Source organism: Polistes fuscatus, unplaced genomic scaffold, assembly GCF_010416935.1.
Source record: "Polistes fuscatus isolate 324 unplaced genomic scaffold, CU_Pfus_HIC Scaffold14, whole genome shotgun sequence".
In the NCBI taxonomy this organism is placed as follows: domain Eukaryota; kingdom Metazoa; phylum Arthropoda; class Insecta; order Hymenoptera; family Vespidae; genus Polistes; species Polistes fuscatus.
This window is the reverse complement of record NW_025113042.1, coordinates 2,577,094-2,597,702: the sequence shown is the minus strand read 5'-3', so window position 1 is coordinate 2,597,702 and position 20,609 is coordinate 2,577,094. Positions and strand designations below refer to the sequence as shown.

The 20,609-nt window shown below is 31.2% G+C and overlaps 1 protein-coding gene across 7 annotated transcripts in view; it reads right to left on the bottom strand.

Annotated features, from left to right (window-relative positions):
• LOC122514160 (dual 3',5'-cyclic-AMP and -GMP phosphodiesterase 11-like) overlaps positions 1-20,609 on the bottom strand; it is a 67,172-nt gene that overhangs the window by 1,099 nt on the left and 45,464 nt on the right. For all 7 annotated transcript variants that reach the window (XM_043630825.1, XM_043630821.1, XM_043630824.1 and 4 more), the window contains 12 exons: positions 7,367-7,610; positions 5,629-6,004; positions 5,139-5,525; positions 4,735-4,983; positions 4,490-4,600; positions 4,225-4,322; positions 3,659-3,722; positions 1,736-1,971; positions 1,479-1,578; positions 894-1,148; positions 643-752; positions 97-502 (listed from right to left, as the gene is read on the bottom strand). In XM_043630825.1, the coding sequence (XP_043486760.1) occupies positions 97-502; positions 643-752; positions 894-1,148; positions 1,479-1,578; positions 1,736-1,971; positions 3,659-3,722; positions 4,225-4,322; positions 4,490-4,600; positions 4,735-4,983; positions 5,139-5,525; positions 5,629-6,004; positions 7,367-7,578 (2,604 nt within the window). In that variant the 5' untranslated portion in view covers positions 7,579-7,610. The remainder of the gene's footprint in view (positions 1-96; positions 503-642; positions 753-893; positions 1,149-1,478; positions 1,579-1,735; positions 1,972-3,658; positions 3,723-4,224; positions 4,323-4,489; positions 4,601-4,734; positions 4,984-5,138; positions 5,526-5,628; positions 6,005-7,366; positions 7,611-20,609) is intronic.

Sequence of the window (20,609 nt, the reverse complement as noted above, 5' to 3'; positions counted from 1 at the left end):
TATAATAAAGAAAAATCTGCAATCACACTTAGTTGCCAACCCAATATAAAAATAAACGAAACGATAATTCAAAGTTATAAATAATGAAATACTTACGATAGGGGTAATATTTAACGTTCGCCTTTCGATATCACCCTGTTCGAAAAATTCGCTGCTAACTAATTCGGCAACCCTTTTTTCAACTTCCCACGGTTTCGTAATGGCCGCCAAATCGCATACGGTCATCAGCATGCCGCGCAAAAGTTCACGATGATCACCGTATGCCCAATTATAACCGCCACCTCGTGCCAGACTGAAAAAGGCTCCCCTTTTTCGAAAATATACAGCAAGATCCGTCGATAGTATAGCTTCCTCGAGAACCTTTACCACTCGAGAATATTCTTCCGGTGATAGATTAGATAATATTTGATTACCCTGACTGCTTAGTATCATCAAACATTGATCGAAATGATGATGTTCCATCGTTGAAGTTGAATAAAGTTGTGCCAAGGGTGAGGAAGCCCTTTTAAAAACACAAAAATATAACAAATCAATGAAGAATTATTTTAAAATATCTATCGTTATAAAAAATAATATCTAAATCGTATGATTAAATTCGATACAATTAATTTTCATTAATTAATTATATATATATATACTTACTTGATTTGAAATGAATTGTTAGTACCACGATGATCAAGATCGTGACAAAGACAAGCAATTATCAATGCCAGACATTCGATTTCACCGAAAACCTTCCACCATTGTGTAGCCTACGTATCATTAAAAAATAAAAACAGAAATAAATAAAATTTCATTATATCAATATATATATATATATATACATTTTTAAAATAACGACACTGAGATAAGATTTAATTAATGTGTAACGTAATCGATTGAGATTGACTCACTGTTAATATTGCGAACATCATTTGTGCGACATTGAAGGCGTGTCGCCAATTGTGATAAGTTACGTTACGATAATTTTTTTTAACGCTTAGCAACCATCGACATAATACGTCGTAATCAATGTGAAAACGTTCGACAAAGTCAAGATCAAGAAACATTCTTAAACATGCTGTTAGAGTTTCGTCATCCTCCATGTAAATGTCATCGAATTTGAAGTCGTGTAATTGAAAATGCGCCGAGGATGGTACTCTTAATCCCTGCGAACAAAAACAACAATAAAAATGTATATAAAAAATAATCAAAATGCGATTGATAATATTTAAAGATTTGATAATTATTATTAAAATTGTTAAATCGAATTCAGAAAAGTAATTTCGTTCTTTATTGAGAAATATCCTTTAATCGGAAATTACTTTACTCCGAATAACCTAGTTGAGATTATAAGAACAACGTAATACCATTAGCCAAGATAAACATCATCATTTTAAACTCTCCTTTTCTTCTTAATCCCTATAATGGTCTATTTAAGTAAATACATATATATATATATATACGTATTTATAAGAAATTATAAAGAAGAGACTAACCCTCAGTCTTTGAGCATCCTCTAAAGAAGCCGATGCATGGTAACTCAATACTTCCAAGGTTACACTTTGTTTGGCCATCGCTACTATAGCTTTCTCGTACCTGTAAAAATAAAATTGTAATTAACAACATATACATATATATATATATATATATATATATATATGATATATATACACACACACGTATACACGTACAAAATAAAAAAAATAAAAAATACATGTTAATAATTTCGATAAATTTGATTTCACATACTGACATGTGCGTATTGTGTATGCCCATGCCGCAGAAAATGGCGAACGCCTCGACAAAGTTCTCGTCGTTTTTCGTAAATTGTAGATCATCGAATTTGTTGATCAGTTGTATAACCCCAATTATTTGCCCGGATGAATTCTTTATGGGCATGCAGAGAATGGTACGATGTCGGAAACCCGTACCTTCGTCCACCGATGGATCAAATCTTGGATCTTCGTAAGCGTTTGGTATACTGACCGTCTGAAATAATATATCAAACAATTTATTATTATAAACATTTATTCAAATTATTCAAATTTATTTTTAATAGATCTAACAAAGACTTTATCGGATCTTGAAACATTGTGTTTTTTTTAATTTTTTTTTTTTTGGTAAACTTTACACATTTTATGGGATCCCCCTTTTAGGTATATATACACTGTGCAAGCAGTTAGACCCAATATTTAAACGTTTCAAAGAAAACGAAAGGGAAAAAGTTGAACGCGAATTCTCTTATATAACAAGTCGTTTCACGTTAAGATGGAAAAATACATTATGTACAGTTTATTATTATTAATGATATTAGAGTTAGTGTACCAATATGCAAATACGAAATCCCACCACCACCAATGTTTCCTAGCTATTATATTTCATTAAAAATTTATTCCAATATCGTCGTATTCTCACCTACGTCTTCGTCTAGTCAACGGTTTTTCCAATCAGACCTGCCACTTACAAATTAGTATTTTAAACGCGATTAGATCCTTATCCATACTCGCCACGTGACCGGCTGCTCATCTTAATAGATGCAATCTTATGACGTTAATAATATACGTACTACTGTGTATAATAATTGACGTCATTTAATTTAAACGTTATGTAATTTTCTACATTAACCAGTTTCCTCGTCGCATTTTGCACCGATGATTTTTTTCTCAAGTACCCTTATCAACGAGTACCATAATATTTTTTTTGTTATCGTCCTATGTAACTCAAGTTTCATCACGATTCGTTGCCAAAAGAAACATAATCGATAACATAATCATTCTGTAGATATTAATTTTTGATACACCCCATATTTAATTCGAGACAAAGAAATTATAAAAAAAATTATACATGACGGTGAGGGGATGAGTTGAAGGGGTGAGTTGAAAAGAAATACTTCATCCAATCACACGAGAGGGATTGAAAAGTTTTGAGCTTTATGGTTTCCCACGCCGTGGCAAGCTTAAAAGTTTTCAACCCTTCTGGTTGGTACTTGGCTCGAAACTTTTCAGTTCTCCTCGTGGCCTGGGGGTCAAAACTTTTCAAGCCTTCCCGCGGTAGGCTCAAAACTTTTCTTATATATATATATATATATACCCTTTCTATAATTTATTTTTTTTTTCCTTTTTTTGGAATTGTACGTGAAACTTCTCCCTTTCGTTTTGCACAATATATCGTATTATATTATTCTAATAAACTTGTATTAACTGTGTGTAAAGTTGGAAACAAAAATCGTTGCTTTTTCAAGATCCAACAAAGTTGCTATAATTATACGCATAACTGATGTCAAATTCATACTTATTTTCCATAACAAATAAGTAACATTACTAATTGTAAATCAATCTTAAATGGATATTTAAATTCGATCGTATGTACGTATGTTCGTTCGAAAATTATTCAATTTGTCATCTCTCGGTAAGGAGAATACGTTTTTTTTTTTATTACATATATTAATTTATTTAAATCCAAAAAAAAAAGGCGAAGAAAAAAAAAAGAAAACTCAAGGTGGATTATTAGTTTTTTCTTTTCTATTTCTCTTATTTTTTTTTTTTTTGTTAAAAATTATTCGACTAAGTCGTCGTTGTACTACGTACTCTTTTTTCTTTTTATGTTTATTCTTTTTGGTTTGTTTTTTTTTTTTACTTTAATAATTCGATGATGGAAAGAGAAAGTTTAATCTCACCTCGCCTGTCGTCGCCACGTATCCGGTGATGCCGACGTTTATAGGAAATCTACTCTCGAACGGACTACGAAACGATAAAACGGCAACGTTAGATGATTGATTCTCAACCGTGTAAATATTATTTAAGATTTCTTTTTTCTTTTTGTTTTTGTATATAAAACAATTTTTTTTTCTTTTTCATTTTATTTATTTTTAATTCGTCTTATAAGCTCTTTCTATTTTTCTCTTTTTCTTACTCGCTTTCTTTTTTCTTTTTTTCTTTTTATTATCATATTATTATTATTATTATTATTATTATTATTATTATTATTATTATTATATTATTATTATTTAACACCAAACCTAACGACGATTTATTTTTTTGTTTAGTCCAATAAATTAAAAAACAATTATTGTAAGAAATGAAACGACGTCTGTCTAATGGGAAATATTTTCATTGAAAAATTTCATCAAAAACTGTTCGTCGTGATACGGTTCGGTGTTAATTTGTGATATCGTAAATAAATAAATAAATAAATAAATAAATGAATAATAAAAATATATTTAATATTTGATATTTTGCTTACCTCGTACGAGAATCAGAATCTTCGCCGGTAAGATCGTTAGCCTCGAAGTCGAAGACGCGTGAAAAGCTTCCTTTCGATGCCTTATGAACCAATAATACCTGTCGATAACGTAAGAAAACATTCCAAACAATTGTACTATGTTATAAAAAAAAAAAAGAAAATACTTATGCAGGTACATCGTGTTGCAATGATATTTAAAGTACGAAAAGTAAAGAAAAAAGAAAAAGAAAAAGAAAAAGGTAAATGAGGATGAATAAATTCGTACCTGTACACGTTGGCATTGAATTAAAGATTGCGTGTGGGTTAAAATTCTGAGGACCATATGTTCTATCGTACTTTGTTCCTCGAAGATCATTCTAGCTAGATCCAACAGCACCTGTCGTAGACGTAACGATCCTTTATTAAACATACCTATAGATATTTATGTCTATCAATAGTATAAACGTGGAAAAAATATAATAACCAGACTTTTGTCAATAACAAAAGTTGTTCTTTTCTGTTATTACTTACCTGATTCCTTTTAACTTCCAATTGACTTTTCTCGTATAACTGAGCGTTCCTCAAACCGATACCGCAAAATTGCAAATAACCGGCAAATACTTTTTCGTCCTGCGCGGTGAATTGTGCCTCTCCGCCGAGTTTGTTGATGACCTGGGCAACTCCGACAACGTCACCGTTGCAATCCTTGATCGGCATGCACAAGAGTGCTCTCGTTCTGTATCCCGTAAGTGCATCGATCTCTCGATTAAACCTCGAATCCTTAACGATTCGAAATCATTTAGTTTTAATTATCTTACAGTTTTGAACGAAACAACAACCAATGAGAAAAGTAATCCAAGAGCAATTTAAACAACTTTATAAAGTCATTTTAATTAAGAGTAATCTTCGAAGGTAAAGAATGTTAAATAGCAAACCTTATAAGCGTCTGGTATGTTGACGGGTTCTCCACTTTCAGCAACGTAACCAACAATCCCAGTACCCCAAGGAATCTTGATTTCGTCTTTCTTTTCCATCTCGAGTAGGGTTGACCTCGAACAAACGTCGAAGAGTTTAGAAACGAGACACCTACTTCTCGAGTAGGATTGACCGCAACTTTGGTTGCCGAATCTTCGAGAACTTCCATTGTTATCGCTATTGTTAATGCTAGTATCGTGATTTTGCAATAATGGTATGTGTCCGCCACCTCTTTCGCCTTGGACCAGGAACAATGAACCGCGATCGGCGTGAAGCAAAGTGCTCACGTTTTGAAGGATCTTGTGACACAATGATCTTACGTCCAGCTCGTTACAAATGTCCTTTACCTGTTTAACGCGATTAAATAATAATATACTTATATTAATATATCGATTAGAGAGATGTTGTTAGTTTATTGAACAAACAAACAAAAATGGAAAATAAACGAACCAGTTCGAAAATGAGATCCTTCTCGTCGAGATGCCTGAGCTCGTGCCTAGATCGTCTTTGGGTTCGTGCAGAATTAGTGGAACCAACCGGTTGTCCACTCGATTGATCAGTTTCACCGGAAGAAACACTGAGGAACGTGGGTGTACCGTCGATCGTATTGACGATTGGTTTCAAAAGACCGCCTCGCTCAAATTCATGAGCAGAGATCTTCCTGACCGGGGTGGTAGCACCAGAGCCACCACTTGAAGCACCTCGACCAGATGACGATGAACCACCGGCGTGTGTTGGACTAGACAGTTCTATGCAACTGCTCGATGAGGACGTTGGTGTCGCATGCGACACCAACCACATGTCTACCGTTTGTCGTGTCACCTTCCTAACGAACGCGACAGAGAAAAATGCAAAATGACAAATTCAAAATGACAATATTCATATATTAAAAAACAAAAAATTCTATTTTTTCGCATTTGAAATAATTAGACTATTTCAACCCCAAACATAGGCAACAAAGGAAAAATCAATATTACGTCGGAATAGTTGGTTAGTTAGTTAGAGTTACTATTTATCTGATAACGTATTTCTACCTCGTACCGACATTATGACGCGGATGTGCGGATTGCGCGCTGTCGTCATTAATTTAGTCGTTTGCATAATTGACAGGAACACACCACGGTGCAACTACGCATTCGATATGCAACGGATGACGTCGCGCGTAACATCCTAACTGTTATTTTTCATCGACAATCACCGAAAAATGATCTATTATATACATTCAAGTAGATTTTATATTTCATACAAAATTAATCATTCTTTGTCGATCCAACGAACGAATAAATTTATTAATCATATTTGTTTGTTTGTAACTATACCAACTCGCTGCACTTTGTACGAGCCTATAATCAAACTCGTTAAACTCGTAAATAAAAAAAGATTACGTTGAAAATTTGTAATCTACGTTAATTTCTTTCTTAGTATCTTCGTTTCTTATATCAAATTGAAGTAATCATTAATTTAAGATTATTAATTAAATAAACACACAAAACACATTGTTTTGTACAAATTCGTCGATTAGAATTTTCTTTCCTGTTTCTTTTGCAATCGCGTTTCACCTCGTTTCCGAATAATTCAACGATAATGTAATAACAAAGTGGAATGCAATATACATATATATATATACCGACATTATTATAGGACCCAAGCGTTAAACAGGAACCATTAATATTCGTGGTATCGACATAATTCAGATACGCCCACGACTATTGTACCTTCCAACTCGGTCTTGGACTTATTAGTAAGTACTCTATGGGGAATAATCAATGTGCATTCATATCTCATAGATATCTTACCTATACAATCATATTTTAAATATCCTCGATATTAGTAATAAATATATTTCTAAGCCTGTATTTATCAAAGAAGAAACTTTAATCCACCTAACAATTCGATCTCGTACTATTTATTTATCGAGGGTGGTGGTAGGAGGGGGAAGGGGGAGGTAGATAACATCAAATAAAGTACTTATTAGGGTGAAATCACAAAATTCGTGAGTTCATTAGGTTTGTTTCAAATAAGTACACAATTTTTGTTGGATCAAGTCAATGAAATTACTTTATATTAATTATGAAAAAGAAAAAAAGAAAATGCACGAACTTATGGTTCAGCCTAATATTACAATTATAGAAAAAAAAATAAAGTAAATAACGGTGTTATATAATAAATTTGATTCGTAAAATCAAACCTGAGGAAATAATCGTTGACGAAATCAGGGTGCTCGTCCAACCAGGCTTCCATTCGTGCATATTCCGGATCGTATACGGTCGTAGTCGAGGTGTAATAACTTCCCGTTGATTTTCCATCTTGCACCTGTTGCAACATACCCTGACCCGCCGCCATAACGCCCTGCACCCCTTGCACCCCCTGCAGACAAGGAGCTGCCGTTTCCGCCGTCATCCTCGGCTCCTCGATGCTCCGCAAGTGCAGGCCTAAAGGAACAAACAAAATGACTTTAGGTTAACTCGATTTCACATCTATTCTTCCTTCTTATTTATTTTTATAAATATTTTCTTTTTATTTGTTTATTTTACGAAGTTTTATCCTAGGGATTTCAAGAAACGTCAGTCGGTGTAACACGTGCAAACCTGGGTTAAATTAACCAAAAGAAAAATTGGGTGGGGGGAGAGAGAAAGTAGTTTTATTCTTAATCTCTTATCTCGTATCTTTTCACTTTTCTACGCCCCCTTCCTACCTTTCTTTCTGTTTTTTTTTTTTTTTTTTATTATAATTAGTAACTTTGACGTCTTCATATTAGAATCGAACAATGTTTCATTTTCTTGAGAAACACGTTTTACTATATACCAGGGGTTTTAATTTAATCTTATCAATTTTAAGAGATGTCTTATCTGTACTGAAGAAATATTTTTTCTCGCGTGTTACAATTTAGATTATTCGAAATAAATGTTCATCATTTAATTATCATATATAGAATTTAATTTAATCATTATCACATTTTATCTATTGAATAAAATAAACTTTCTATTATTTTCTAAGGATCTATACAATGAATAATATCATAATACACTGAGACAACTATACTGTGTATCTGTGTGTCCGCATATCTCACGCGATGATCCTAGGAAAAGAAACTTTCTAATTGCGATTATAATTTATAACTTAATACAAGGATTTTAATATATTCTTCGTAGTTTAACGAACTCGCTGAACACACTACACACACTCTCTCTCTATCTCTTTCTTTCTTTTTTTTATCTTTAATTATTAATTCATAGATCGAATGAAATTCTATATATTAATTGAATAGGTGTACAAAATCTTGGTATTGGTAATATTCTTTCTTTGTTTTTTTTTTCTTTTCTTTTCTTTTCTTTTCTATTAAAATAAAAATGACTTGGAAAAAGTTGCCCCGCTTGTGCTAACTCAAATAAATTTGCACTGTCAATGTGTACACATAATAAATCCATACATATATATATGCGTATGTATATTCATTTACATACATAGGTGTACCAAGTTACGGCACGTCTCTAAAACCTCAAGTCTTGTGTAAACGAGATAGGAGGTAAGTTGCACAGAGTTTTGAGTGCCCTTTCCTTCAGCACTTGTAGAGAAGAACCTCTTATGTGTACCGTCTGTCTACGTTATATGGGATCCTCTTTCATCAATTTGCAGAACCATCGCTTCCTACCACGAATTTCATAGATAATGGTTCGGCAAGTAATTTGAACGAATTCGTTGGTTTTTGATTTTCTTTCTTTCTTTCTTTATTTTGTTTTTTTGTTTCGTATATACGTATACGTTAAAATTTAATATTCGCGTTTCACAACATTCAATTTCAATGTAAAACGAATATATTTTGAATCATTATTTCTACGTTATAATTTTTATTTCTATTCATTTATATACATTCAAAAGTAATAGATGTTTTTAATATTATACAAACGCCATGAGATTGGTTTTCAATTTGATATTATAATTTTTATTCTCATTTATTTTATATATATAATTTTTATTTTATTCTGTATATTATTTCGATGCAAATCACCGTAATTGATTTTATATTTTGAAATTATAATTTTGTTCGTTTTACAATACTATTATTTGTCTATTTTATCTTAAGCAATTTCTTTTATTTTCTATAACGTTTTAGTAAATTAGTTGTAAATTAGTTAAAAACATCGGTCCATTTGATAACAACTCGTGATAGATTTGATAGAACGAGCTTTAGGAAGGATAGATGTCACGTCGTAGAAACCATCAACTGTCGGTTTTAATTAAATTTTCCAATCAATTAAGGTTACCGTGTAGCTACATAGTCCCAAACTGTTACGAGTAAGTACTTACATAAGTGCATACATACTAGCATACATATATACACACGTATATGTATATATATATACATACACGATTCGAATGTATTATTCGTAAAAATAGGAGTGACGAAGAGAGAGAGAGAAAATTAAAAGAGAACAGAAAAGAAGAAAATGCATACTCAAAGTAATATCGATAAATAAATAAATATAATGAGAATTTATTTTTCCTAATATTATTTTCAAAAATATATTTTGCGATACGCACACTCAAAATCTTACTGTTCACAAAGAAAAGAAACTAATGACGTTTGCCTGAATACATTATTTTTAATATTTTTATTACAAAACGTAGATTGATATGAAAGAAAAAAAAAAGAAATAAAGAGAGAGAAGAAAGAGACGCAAAAATTGTGATAAAAATAAAATCTTTGGTAGTAACTCGATCGATCGGTTCGTTGAACCGTTTTATATAATGCATATTATGGAATATCTATGACCGTGGAAGATGTCTTCAGATATTTTTATCTTCTCTTTTTCCTTGGAATATCCACGATAATAAATTCTATATTCGACAGGATGTCATAGCATTGGTAGGAATCGATCCTGAAAGTACATTCGCCTCACTAGAACGACTAACATAATTTAAAATACGTTCGTTTTAATATATCTCAGATATTTCATTAATATTTGTTTCTAATTCTCGCTTATTAAACAAATTCTAAAATCATTTTCTATCCCGTAAATTATCAAAATTTTATACGAAAGAATAAGAGAGGGGAGTAGATATTATTTTATTTATTATAAAATAATTCAAGATTACTATAAAAGAAGAATAAAACAAAGTTATTGCATTTGCATAGAAAAAAAATAAAGGGTGTCCAATATTTGACTCAGTGAAGTAAAGTAATGCGACTGAAATGTAATAGTTTTATGAACGCAACAAAAAAAGAAGAAAAAAATAAAGAAAAACACCATAGAAAATAGCAGGAAGTTCGGTATATGCGTAACGTTAAAAATATATTTATAAAATAAAGGAAAATTTATATAAGTAAACTCGCTCTAGCGTATAAAATATTAATTAAACATTTATTTATTTATATTGTGTAAGGTCCCGAAGAAAATCAAAATAATTGGACAGCCCTGATACCTTCGTGTGTATTATTACGCTTAAAAGATTATGTTCAGGGAAGAGGAAAGATTTTAACAACGACGTAGTTTATCGGAAAATGGTTTACACTGTTGAGTTGTCACTGTAGTGGTAGTAGATAATTTTTACAACCAGACCAATTATCGTGAGCTCTTCGAGGGTTAAAGTAAAGAAGGGAAAGGGATAAAAGAGGGGAAGAGAAAAGAGAGGAAAAAGGGTAAGGGACTAAAGAATGACAATTGAAATTTTTTTCTTATCAAAGCCGATTCATAGTCTCGAAAGTTTAATTAATACCATGAAGCAAATTAATAAAAAAAAAAATAAAATATATAAAATAAAATACAAAAGAAAGAAGAAAATCTTCTTTATTCGAGTAAATCGGAATATTGTTTAGAAATAGTGACTCACGTTTGCGTATTGATCGTTTGTCTAGCTTTGTTTGATCAGGAAGAGACTAAAGTGTGTCTGTGTGTGTGTGTGTCGTAATAAATGAATCATTGGATTATGAGGATTTTATGGTGACAATAAAATCTCTATATAATACAATTTATTCTAATTTGTATTGTCATTCATACGAGAAAAGAGTTTAAATTTAAACAAAACAAAAATTACATTGAAGATATTATATGGGATTATTATATAAAATATATTATAAAAGAATATATATATATATATATTATATTTAATATATATATTATATTATATTATAATATATATAATATATAATATATATATTAAATATAATTATATAAATCGTAAATTATTGTTAATTAATAATTCTTTATTTTTTTTTTTATTAACAGTAGAAGAAATTAATTGCTACCTGATCGAATTTAAATATCTCTCAGCTGAAATTTTTCCTACTATTAGTCTACTATTCTCTCATAATTATTAATCGTTCGTGGAAGGAAAAGATTTGAAAAAAAGAAAAAAATAGATATATAAAAGAGAGAGAAAGAGATAGCAGAGTGGTGATCATAAAACGCACTAATTCATCCGTGAAGAAAACGAGGAATCGCATCGTTGATTAACGAATTAGCATGGGATTTTTGTTTTTTTTTTTTTGTCGAGGAATAAGCCAGAAGCCACGTAGGAAATTTACCGAGTACACCGTGTCGTATTTTTCCATTGATCTTGACTGACATACTCTCTTACTTGCATATACATTTAAAGAATACCAAAAGGAAAAACGGAAAAAAGACAAAACAAGAAAGTGCAAGAGAGAGAGAGAGAGAGAAAGGGGTTCGCTTTATAATAATAATCTGAAATGCAAAACGTATGAGAATTATTCTGGCGTGTAGCCAATTTCTTAACGATCGAACGAAGGACGAATTTCTTACTGGCTTGAAACGCCATGGTGAAAACATTTTTTAATAGTGATTCATATAAATTCTTTCGTAACATTCTAAAATTCGACATTTAAAGTTTATTTATTTTCAGTGGGATCGTTCGAAAATGAATAACGATTTAAAAATAATATTATATCGTACGTATGTACGTACGTACGATAAAAATAATTACGTAATTTGAAAGACAAATATTTGAAATATTTCGAATATTTTATTAAAGGGGTTCGAATATTCAACCCTGAACGAAACGTTTGAGGGAAAATCAGACATTTCGGAGAAAATAATGGTATTGTTTAAATGAAAATAAGTATATCAATGAGAAATAGATAATGATGAAATATAGGTAATACCTGTACGTATTTTAATACGTAAATACGTAATTAAATAATCGTGTCGTTTGAATAAAAAAAAAAAAAATATACGTATATATCAAGGACGAGTAAAGAATGATCGAATGCGTAAGCAACATTGACGAAATCCTGACGCAAGAATCGACATTTGGAAAATAAATATGTAATCGTATTGTTTCAATTAAAAATAATTATATCGGATAAGTGAGTAGAATGATAAAATACGATTACGTATTCTGATTATTATAGATCTCAGATTCGTTATTATTCCAATGCGTTAGTATAATACGAGTTAACGTAATTTTGGAAATGGTTTAACGAACGAATGCGCGAACGAATGGTATATAAACCGATCAAACATAGCTCTGGTAACACAATAGAAATGAAAACTCTCCTCCCTCTTACTCCTTTCAAGTATAACATTGTGCCAATTACTCGAGCTAATTAATAATTCCATTTAATTATCTTGCTTGCGCGCAGTAAACGCGAAAGACAAACGCGTTTTATCTAGAATCGAGTAAATATATGTACCTACGGTGAACTTTATAGGGGCCATACGATTAGATCTATCGATCGGGTTATAATAAACATTATATTTGCATTCTCAAATAGGAAATTAATTAAACCATCTCGCAGGCTGCTTGCTAAATGTTCTAATATATTCGTAGAATATAAATTAATCGATTCATTGGCCAGAAAAATCGTAATATGATTTGAATCAACGATTATTAAAATATCGTTTATGCCGTATGCAAAATTTTCGTATCTAATTGTGAGTAATTAATTCATTAATTTTTATATACATAATAGACGAATAAATAATAAATTACAAATATATATATATATATATATATATATATATAATATTTACACGTATTTCATAAATCGACACGAACTTTCCAAGCAAGTTACTATAGAATAAAAATCAAATATAACAAAATAATTGTTATCAACGTTATCGAAAATAATCGTATTTTCGAAAAGAAAGAATAATATTTTGAAGTATCCCAAACAAAATGAAATAATAAAAATCAAATATAAAACACAATAATTCTTATAAACGTTATTTAAATCAATCATACATTTTAAATAAGAAAAAGAAAAAGTAATATTTCGAAATACGACGATATCAGAGTAGAAAGATATAAGATAATCATTGGAACTAGAAAAGGGTACAAATTTCACGTAGTGGTTTGAAGTGGAACGTCATTCTCGTACGAAGAAGGGGAAGGGGGGGGTGGTTACCGAGGGAAGGGTAATACCGATGGATAGGTGTAACAAAGGAGCAGTAAAACTGCAAGAACGATAGGATAGGAAACTGAACAACATGCGGCCTTCGTCTTTGCTTGGCTTGAAACGACCCGATGGCGCCAAGCTGACCTATCCGTTTCGCCGACGCACCTTGTACCCAACTCTCTTACATTAAACTTTTCCTCCGAGAGAGAGAGAGAGAGATCTATTACAACTCCTACCTACGTCCTCCTCTCTCTTTCTTTATCTTTTTCTATCTTTTTCTTTCTCTCTCTCTATATATATATATCTATCTCTCTTACTCTCTCAACTATTTTACTTTCTCATTATATTTTCCATACAACGTTATTATTTTTTTTTTTTTTTATAATAGAAGTAACCATGGTGTCATATACGAAGTAAATTCACGCTAAAGAGAAAACTTTTATCTTTTTCTTCTTTTTTTGTCTTTTTTTTTTGGTCTTTTTTTAATCCAAACAAAAAATCCTACTACTGGATCATTGAAAACTTTCTCAACTAACTAATGTAAGTTACCAAAAGTATACGAGGAAAGAAAGTAATAGGAAGTAATAGGAAGAATCGTGAACATTTTTTTCCTCGTAAGAAAACAGGAAAATATACAACGTCTTATCGTCTTAAGAAGAAGAAACAACATAAATAATCGGATCATCCGATGAGAGATGAGAATAGTAAAGAATTAGTTAGCAACAATTTGATTGTTTTTAATCAAATTTTGTCATACTTTATTCATATTCTTTGTCATATTTATTGGGGTATAAAAAACACACGAAGACGTTATCGCGAATACCGTGAGAGCTCTTCTTTTCGAACATCGAAATGAAAAGAGAGAGAGAGAGAGAGAGAGATAAGAAGATAGATAGAAAGAAAAATAAAAGCAAAACACAGAGAAACGGGGCAAACGATAAGGAAATAAACGCATCAATTCGTATAGATTCGCATCGTTTAACGACATTTAACTTTCTCTCTGACATATTTAACACTAAAACCTTAAACACGCGATGTTGAGTCAAAACGATGCCGCGTTCTGTAATTTGTAAAAGGAAAAAAAGATAATGCGATAAGATGCACGTTATTTAGTTTCTAAATAAGAGGAGAAAATCTATCATTAGCTATGAAATTTGGATAAAATCTATCATTAGCTATGAAATTTGGATAAAATCTTATTACTGTATAAAAATATAGTTATTATTTAAACCGATCATTTAATCGTTCACGATTAACAATTTCTTTTCAGGTATTCTCAATAATTTCAAAGTTAACGAATAAACGAATGAAAGAATGAATGAATTTTGTTTCTAATTCTATTCAGATATTATACAATCAAGTCAAAAACAGTTAGGGCATAATGTGTAATAATAAACACGTTGATACACCTGTGATCTAACATTTTATACGTATCCTTCTTTTCGCGTATTCTCAATAATAGAAATAACGAATGAACGAGTGAACGAATGAACGAATGAACGAAGAAACGAACGAATAGCAAGGCACGAAATGCTCGAGGCGGCCTTCGCTCGGCTTCCATCACGACCTGCTGGCGCCAAGCTAGCAGATCTATCTCTTACGAGTAAGACTCCCCGCGACTTCACTCTATCTCACTCACACTCACTCATACTCACACACACACACACTCTCTCTCTTTCTCTCTCTCTCTTTTTCTTGCAAGAGTAAGACCAACCGCAACCAGACGACTGACTAGTCGCCCGATGCCGATGCAGTCGTTTTGCTGCTTCATTGCATCTTTCTCTCTCTCTCTTGTTTGCGTTAATTCTTCTTCTTATTATTATTATTATTGTTATTATTATTCTTCTACTTTTGTCAGTCCTCTTCCTCGTATAATATTTATCCCTCGAACTCTACGCACACCCCCACCTCAACCCCATCCTCCCATAGCCCCTTTTTTCCTTCATTCTCATACGCGATAACAGCCGGTTTACTTTGATGATAACAATGTGACTCGAACTTGGTTTTATTCCATGATAGTTATTTCATATTTTTATTCTCTTTTGTTTGACTAGTTACTGAACATACTCATTTCCGGTTGATCATATTTTATCAATGAAATTAGTATCGTTTTAATCGAGATTAGACTAGGATACTTGGTCTACGTTAACTTGGAATATAATGATGATACTCGATAAACATTCAATGTATTTCATGATTTGACGAGAACGTGTCTATGCATTTATGTGCATTGGATTAATTAGAATTTACGTAAAATATGTTAAAGTTTGTAACAAGTAGTCGTCTAGTTGATGATGGTGGTTCATTGTTCTGTTCATCTAACAACATGCTCGTTAACAAGCAACACAATTGATATCGTGTTACCCCATTTTGAGAAAACGAACGATGATTTATAAGCCGTTGAAAGCACTGCGGTTTTCACGGTAACGAGGATACACCTTTGTGTTGGTTCTATTTATCCATTTGAATGATTAATAAATACTTATAGCACAATATGTATGTACCTAAAACTCATGCGTGAACGTTCGGTTATAATACACGGGGTATGTAAGGATCCATGTACGCATTTGTTTACTTCAAATTGGAATTGTTGATACTACTGGGAAATCTGAATATACTCTTACAAGATTATATTATTCACCCTCGACGAATAATAATTATATTTCTGCAATATTTTTCTATTTTATTTTTGCTCGTTTGCATAATACCGTTTATGAGGAATAATATAATCATTTTTTGATAGTTCGAAGATTAATTATTCCCTGCTCGTAGCATCGTAATATTTGTACGGTGAAATGATATTGTCGGAATTTACTACGGTAATAAAAATCAATCATAATTTCGTACCAAAAAGTAAAATACAGATATTTAACCGTTCTGGAAAATATCGTACCCAAAGGGTAGTTAATAAATAATGTATCATACTAATTAAACATTTTAGGAACAATATAATTCAATACGCTAAATATAATTTCACCTTAAAATAAAATACAGATAATTAAATTATTCCGAAAAATATATCGTGCTCCGAGGATTAATAAATAATGTATTATATTAATTAACGGCATATCTCTAATAACAATATTATTCAACAAGATTATCTTATATTAAATCCGAAATTAAACGATAGAAAAATAAATGTTCGAACGTAAATAATTCATTTCAATTGAATAATTATGCAAAGAAAAAGAGAGAGAGAGATAATTCGAAAAAGTATCAAAATGCATATGCAATTGTATACGTTATTCGGAAAGAATTTTATATGGTTTTGGCAAGATATAAGTTTATTCGTTGAAATTCTAGTCTCGTACGGTATAAAAGTCTGCAATGCGGATTAATCTCGTTTCTTCTAACAACGTCTTAGTCTACTTAAATTCCATCGATTAGAAGAAGGTTCTAGTAATAGGTTGGATAGGAATAATAGCATGGAACAAACTCACCGATCTCGATTGCTAATTCAGTTGGTAGTAACAAAAGTGTACAAACAGTTGTCGTTCAGCTTGCACTGGCGCCAACAAGCTGACCTATCTCTTCAACCGCGACAAACGCAGTTTGCTCTACCCTGCTTTTGCTCTATGCAGCATGACAAGCTCAATAACCTTGTGGTTTTATAGATTTACCTTCTTCTTTCAATTCAAACACGTTTATCCAATGTACTTTCTCTCTCTCTCTCTCTCTCTGTTTCTTTCTTTGTTTCTTTCTCTTTCTCTTTCTCTCTCTCTCTCTCTCTCTCTCTCTGCTAATACTTTTTTCTTTATTTTTTATACTTTCTTACATTTATCTCTCTTCTATTTATTTCTTCGTATTTTTATTATAACGTAGGAAAAAAGGAAAAGAGAAAAAAAAAAATAAAGAGAGTAAAAAGGAATTATCTTCGCAAAATGTTATCTGAAATTAAACAAATATTTTATCGATTTGTTTTATCGATCTTTATCGATAATCGTTATACGTCATTTATCATTAAAAGAGATACACACCTTTCATAGTAATTATACCTAATTGGTTGCATCTTTATACGTAAATAAAGTAGTTCAAGCTTTTTCTCTTTTTTTTTTTTTCAAGAAATATTAATCGAATAGAAAAACAAAATAAAAATCTCGATCAGAGATACACGAACGTGTAATTTAATGGCTTATTACTGTAGGAAAATTAAATACATGCTTTTTATTAAAGTTCCTTTTCCTTCTTTTTTTTTTTTTTTTTTTTTTTTTTTTAAGCAAACATTTAATCCCAATCGTATAAAAAGTAAATAATCATTTATTTTCCTTTAATTAATACAGATAAAAAAGAAAAGAATTAAATACAACGTTTCTTTTTTATCGTTGAAATTAAATGTCTGCTGTATAAAAAAAAAAAACAAGAAAAAACTTAACAAGGTACACAGTTTCGAATAAATTTTTGTTCAATTAGAAATTACGATTCTAAGGTAAATAATATTTATCATAAATAAATAATATATATATATATATAATATATATTATCATATATATATATATATAATTAAATATATAATAATATATAATAATAATATATATTATTAAATATATATATAATATATATATTCATACCCCAATATTACTAATATAGTAATATTACTAATATAGTAATATATGTAGTATGTAATATAGTAAATAGTATGTAATATAGTAATATTGGGGTATGAATAATATCTACGATTTATCTCATTTGCGTTTGAAAATCAATACATAATATATTCTCGTCATTTTTCGTAAAATCATCGTGAATAAGCGAGGAAACGTTAATCATGCGAATAGATGGGAAATCGATCGTATTTGCTGATTATTCATCTTTGCGAATCATCGATAGACGGTGACACTGCGATCAAGAGTTAAACAGAAATGAAAAAAAAAAGGAGTAAAAGAGTGAAAAAGAAAAAGATGTCATCATCCTTCTCACCGATAGGAAATTCGATAAGGCTCGAAACAACATATAAATCTTTCCACGAAGGAAGCCGTCAGATTTTTTACTCGAATACGCGTTCGCCCCTTTTACGAGACCGCATCTATCGATTATCTTCCCGGACATTATTTACGTCCGGTATCCAATTTTTTCTTTGTTTTTTTTTTGGTTATCTCTAAGCAAAAACAAAATGAAACAAAGAAAAACGAATCATTTCGCACCGACAAATCTAATATCATTTAACACCACACCTGCCTACCACCACCACACCCCACTGTTGTCTTGTAATTTATAAAAAAAAGTGCGATAATTTGTAAACAAAAGTCTGATTAAATCGTGTAAAAATATACGTCTCTCATTTGTTTTTATAATTAAAAGTAATTATTTTAATCGGTATCTTCAGTTGACTGAAATCTCATTACTGTATCAAGATATATGGTTTTATTTTTTCTAAGGTAAACATAACTTCGTATATCGATAGATTTATTATTAAAATATAATACAAAAATTACATCACCTCGAAAATATATATATATCTTCCACATTTCAATCGAATTATTATACGATTTATTATACGATAAAAAGAAATTAAAAAAGAAAAAAAAGAAAAAGAAAAACCATATCAATAATATAACATCACACAATCAATATAATTCTCGACGTAAGAAAATTTTTATATGGAAATGTTTTTCCCTCGCCGAAAAAGAAAGATGAACAACAAGAAAAAGGAAATAAAAAATGATATTTCATATTCCAGTTAATATATAATAATAAAAATACTCGTCGATTAATTCATTTATTATTAAAACTAAAAATTTAACGAAAAAACATTTTCAACGAGAATATTCTCCAACGATTAATAAACCGTATTGTAAATTTACCACTTCGTATGAGTGATAGTAGGAAGAAGAAGAAGAGGAGTAAGAAGAGGAGGGGGTGGGTCACACGTATAACAAAAGGTAGGCGGTACTCGTGATTTGGAGGCAAGGTCGAAGGACTCAAAGGTGGAAGGACGAAAGTAAGGGACGACGAAGAAGGATTTATCGTGTTACGAGCGTCGATCCTTCTTCTGTCAGTCGCAGGGTCCTAACTCATCCCTGCGTGTACTTCCCTCCCTTCCCTCCTGGCCCCCTTACCCTTCCCACTCTTACTTCCTTTGAATGTGTTCGAAGAGGCCACCGAAACTTGCTTTTGAACCGGTCGCCCTTCTTCCTTTTTATCCCGCTATATTCTTTTTCTTTTTCTTTTCCTTCACTCTCTCTCTCTCTCTTTTTCTTTTATATTTTTTCAACTTGATCTCCACTCTCTTTCTCTCTCTCTCTCTCACTTTCTGTGTAGTTCGCCTTAACGATCTTCTTCCGAGGCAAAGCTCACACCCTTCGTCGTCGTGTCAAGTTCACAAAGCTACTGTATTCCGTACTATCTATCTTTCTCTTTCTCTCTCACACACACACACACACATATTCTCTCTTTTTCTCTCTTTTTTTCTATCAACTGATCGGTCATTTTGTTTCCTTTCCTTCCCTTCCGGCTACCATAATAGTAGTTTGTACCATAACGACATTTAAGTCAATATTTTATACGTGTCTGTCATGATACAACAAGGTAATAGTAGTAGTAGAAAGGGATGAACTATTAAACGTTTATATTTAAATATATTCCTTTAAAAAAATGTTTTACGATACTTGAATTTATAAAGAACAAAATGAACTGACATTGAATGATACAACAAGGTGGTAGTAGTAGTAAAAAGAGAGAGATAGAGATAGTAAATATCAAACGTTTATATTGAAATATATTTCCTCGAAAAATGTTTTATAATACTCGATGAATATTATAAAGAACAACATTTATTATGTTTCTCTGGTGAAAATAAAAACAAACAATTAGGTTTGTTTGTTCTTTTTTTCCTTATTTCAAAAATCATTCATTTCGAATAACGTTGAATCAGTTTGGATATTTTGATTGTATGACAATTTATTATTGATAGAATTTTATTCTTTTAACCAATAGCGTTAGTTGTTATTAGTTAACTTAAATATACGTGTACGTCTCGTGACCGTAATCGTTTAAATGGAGGAACGTGTACGTCCGGTACGCGTCTTCTTAATTCCGTCGAAGGATACTGGATGCGAAACCGCTAATTGACGGA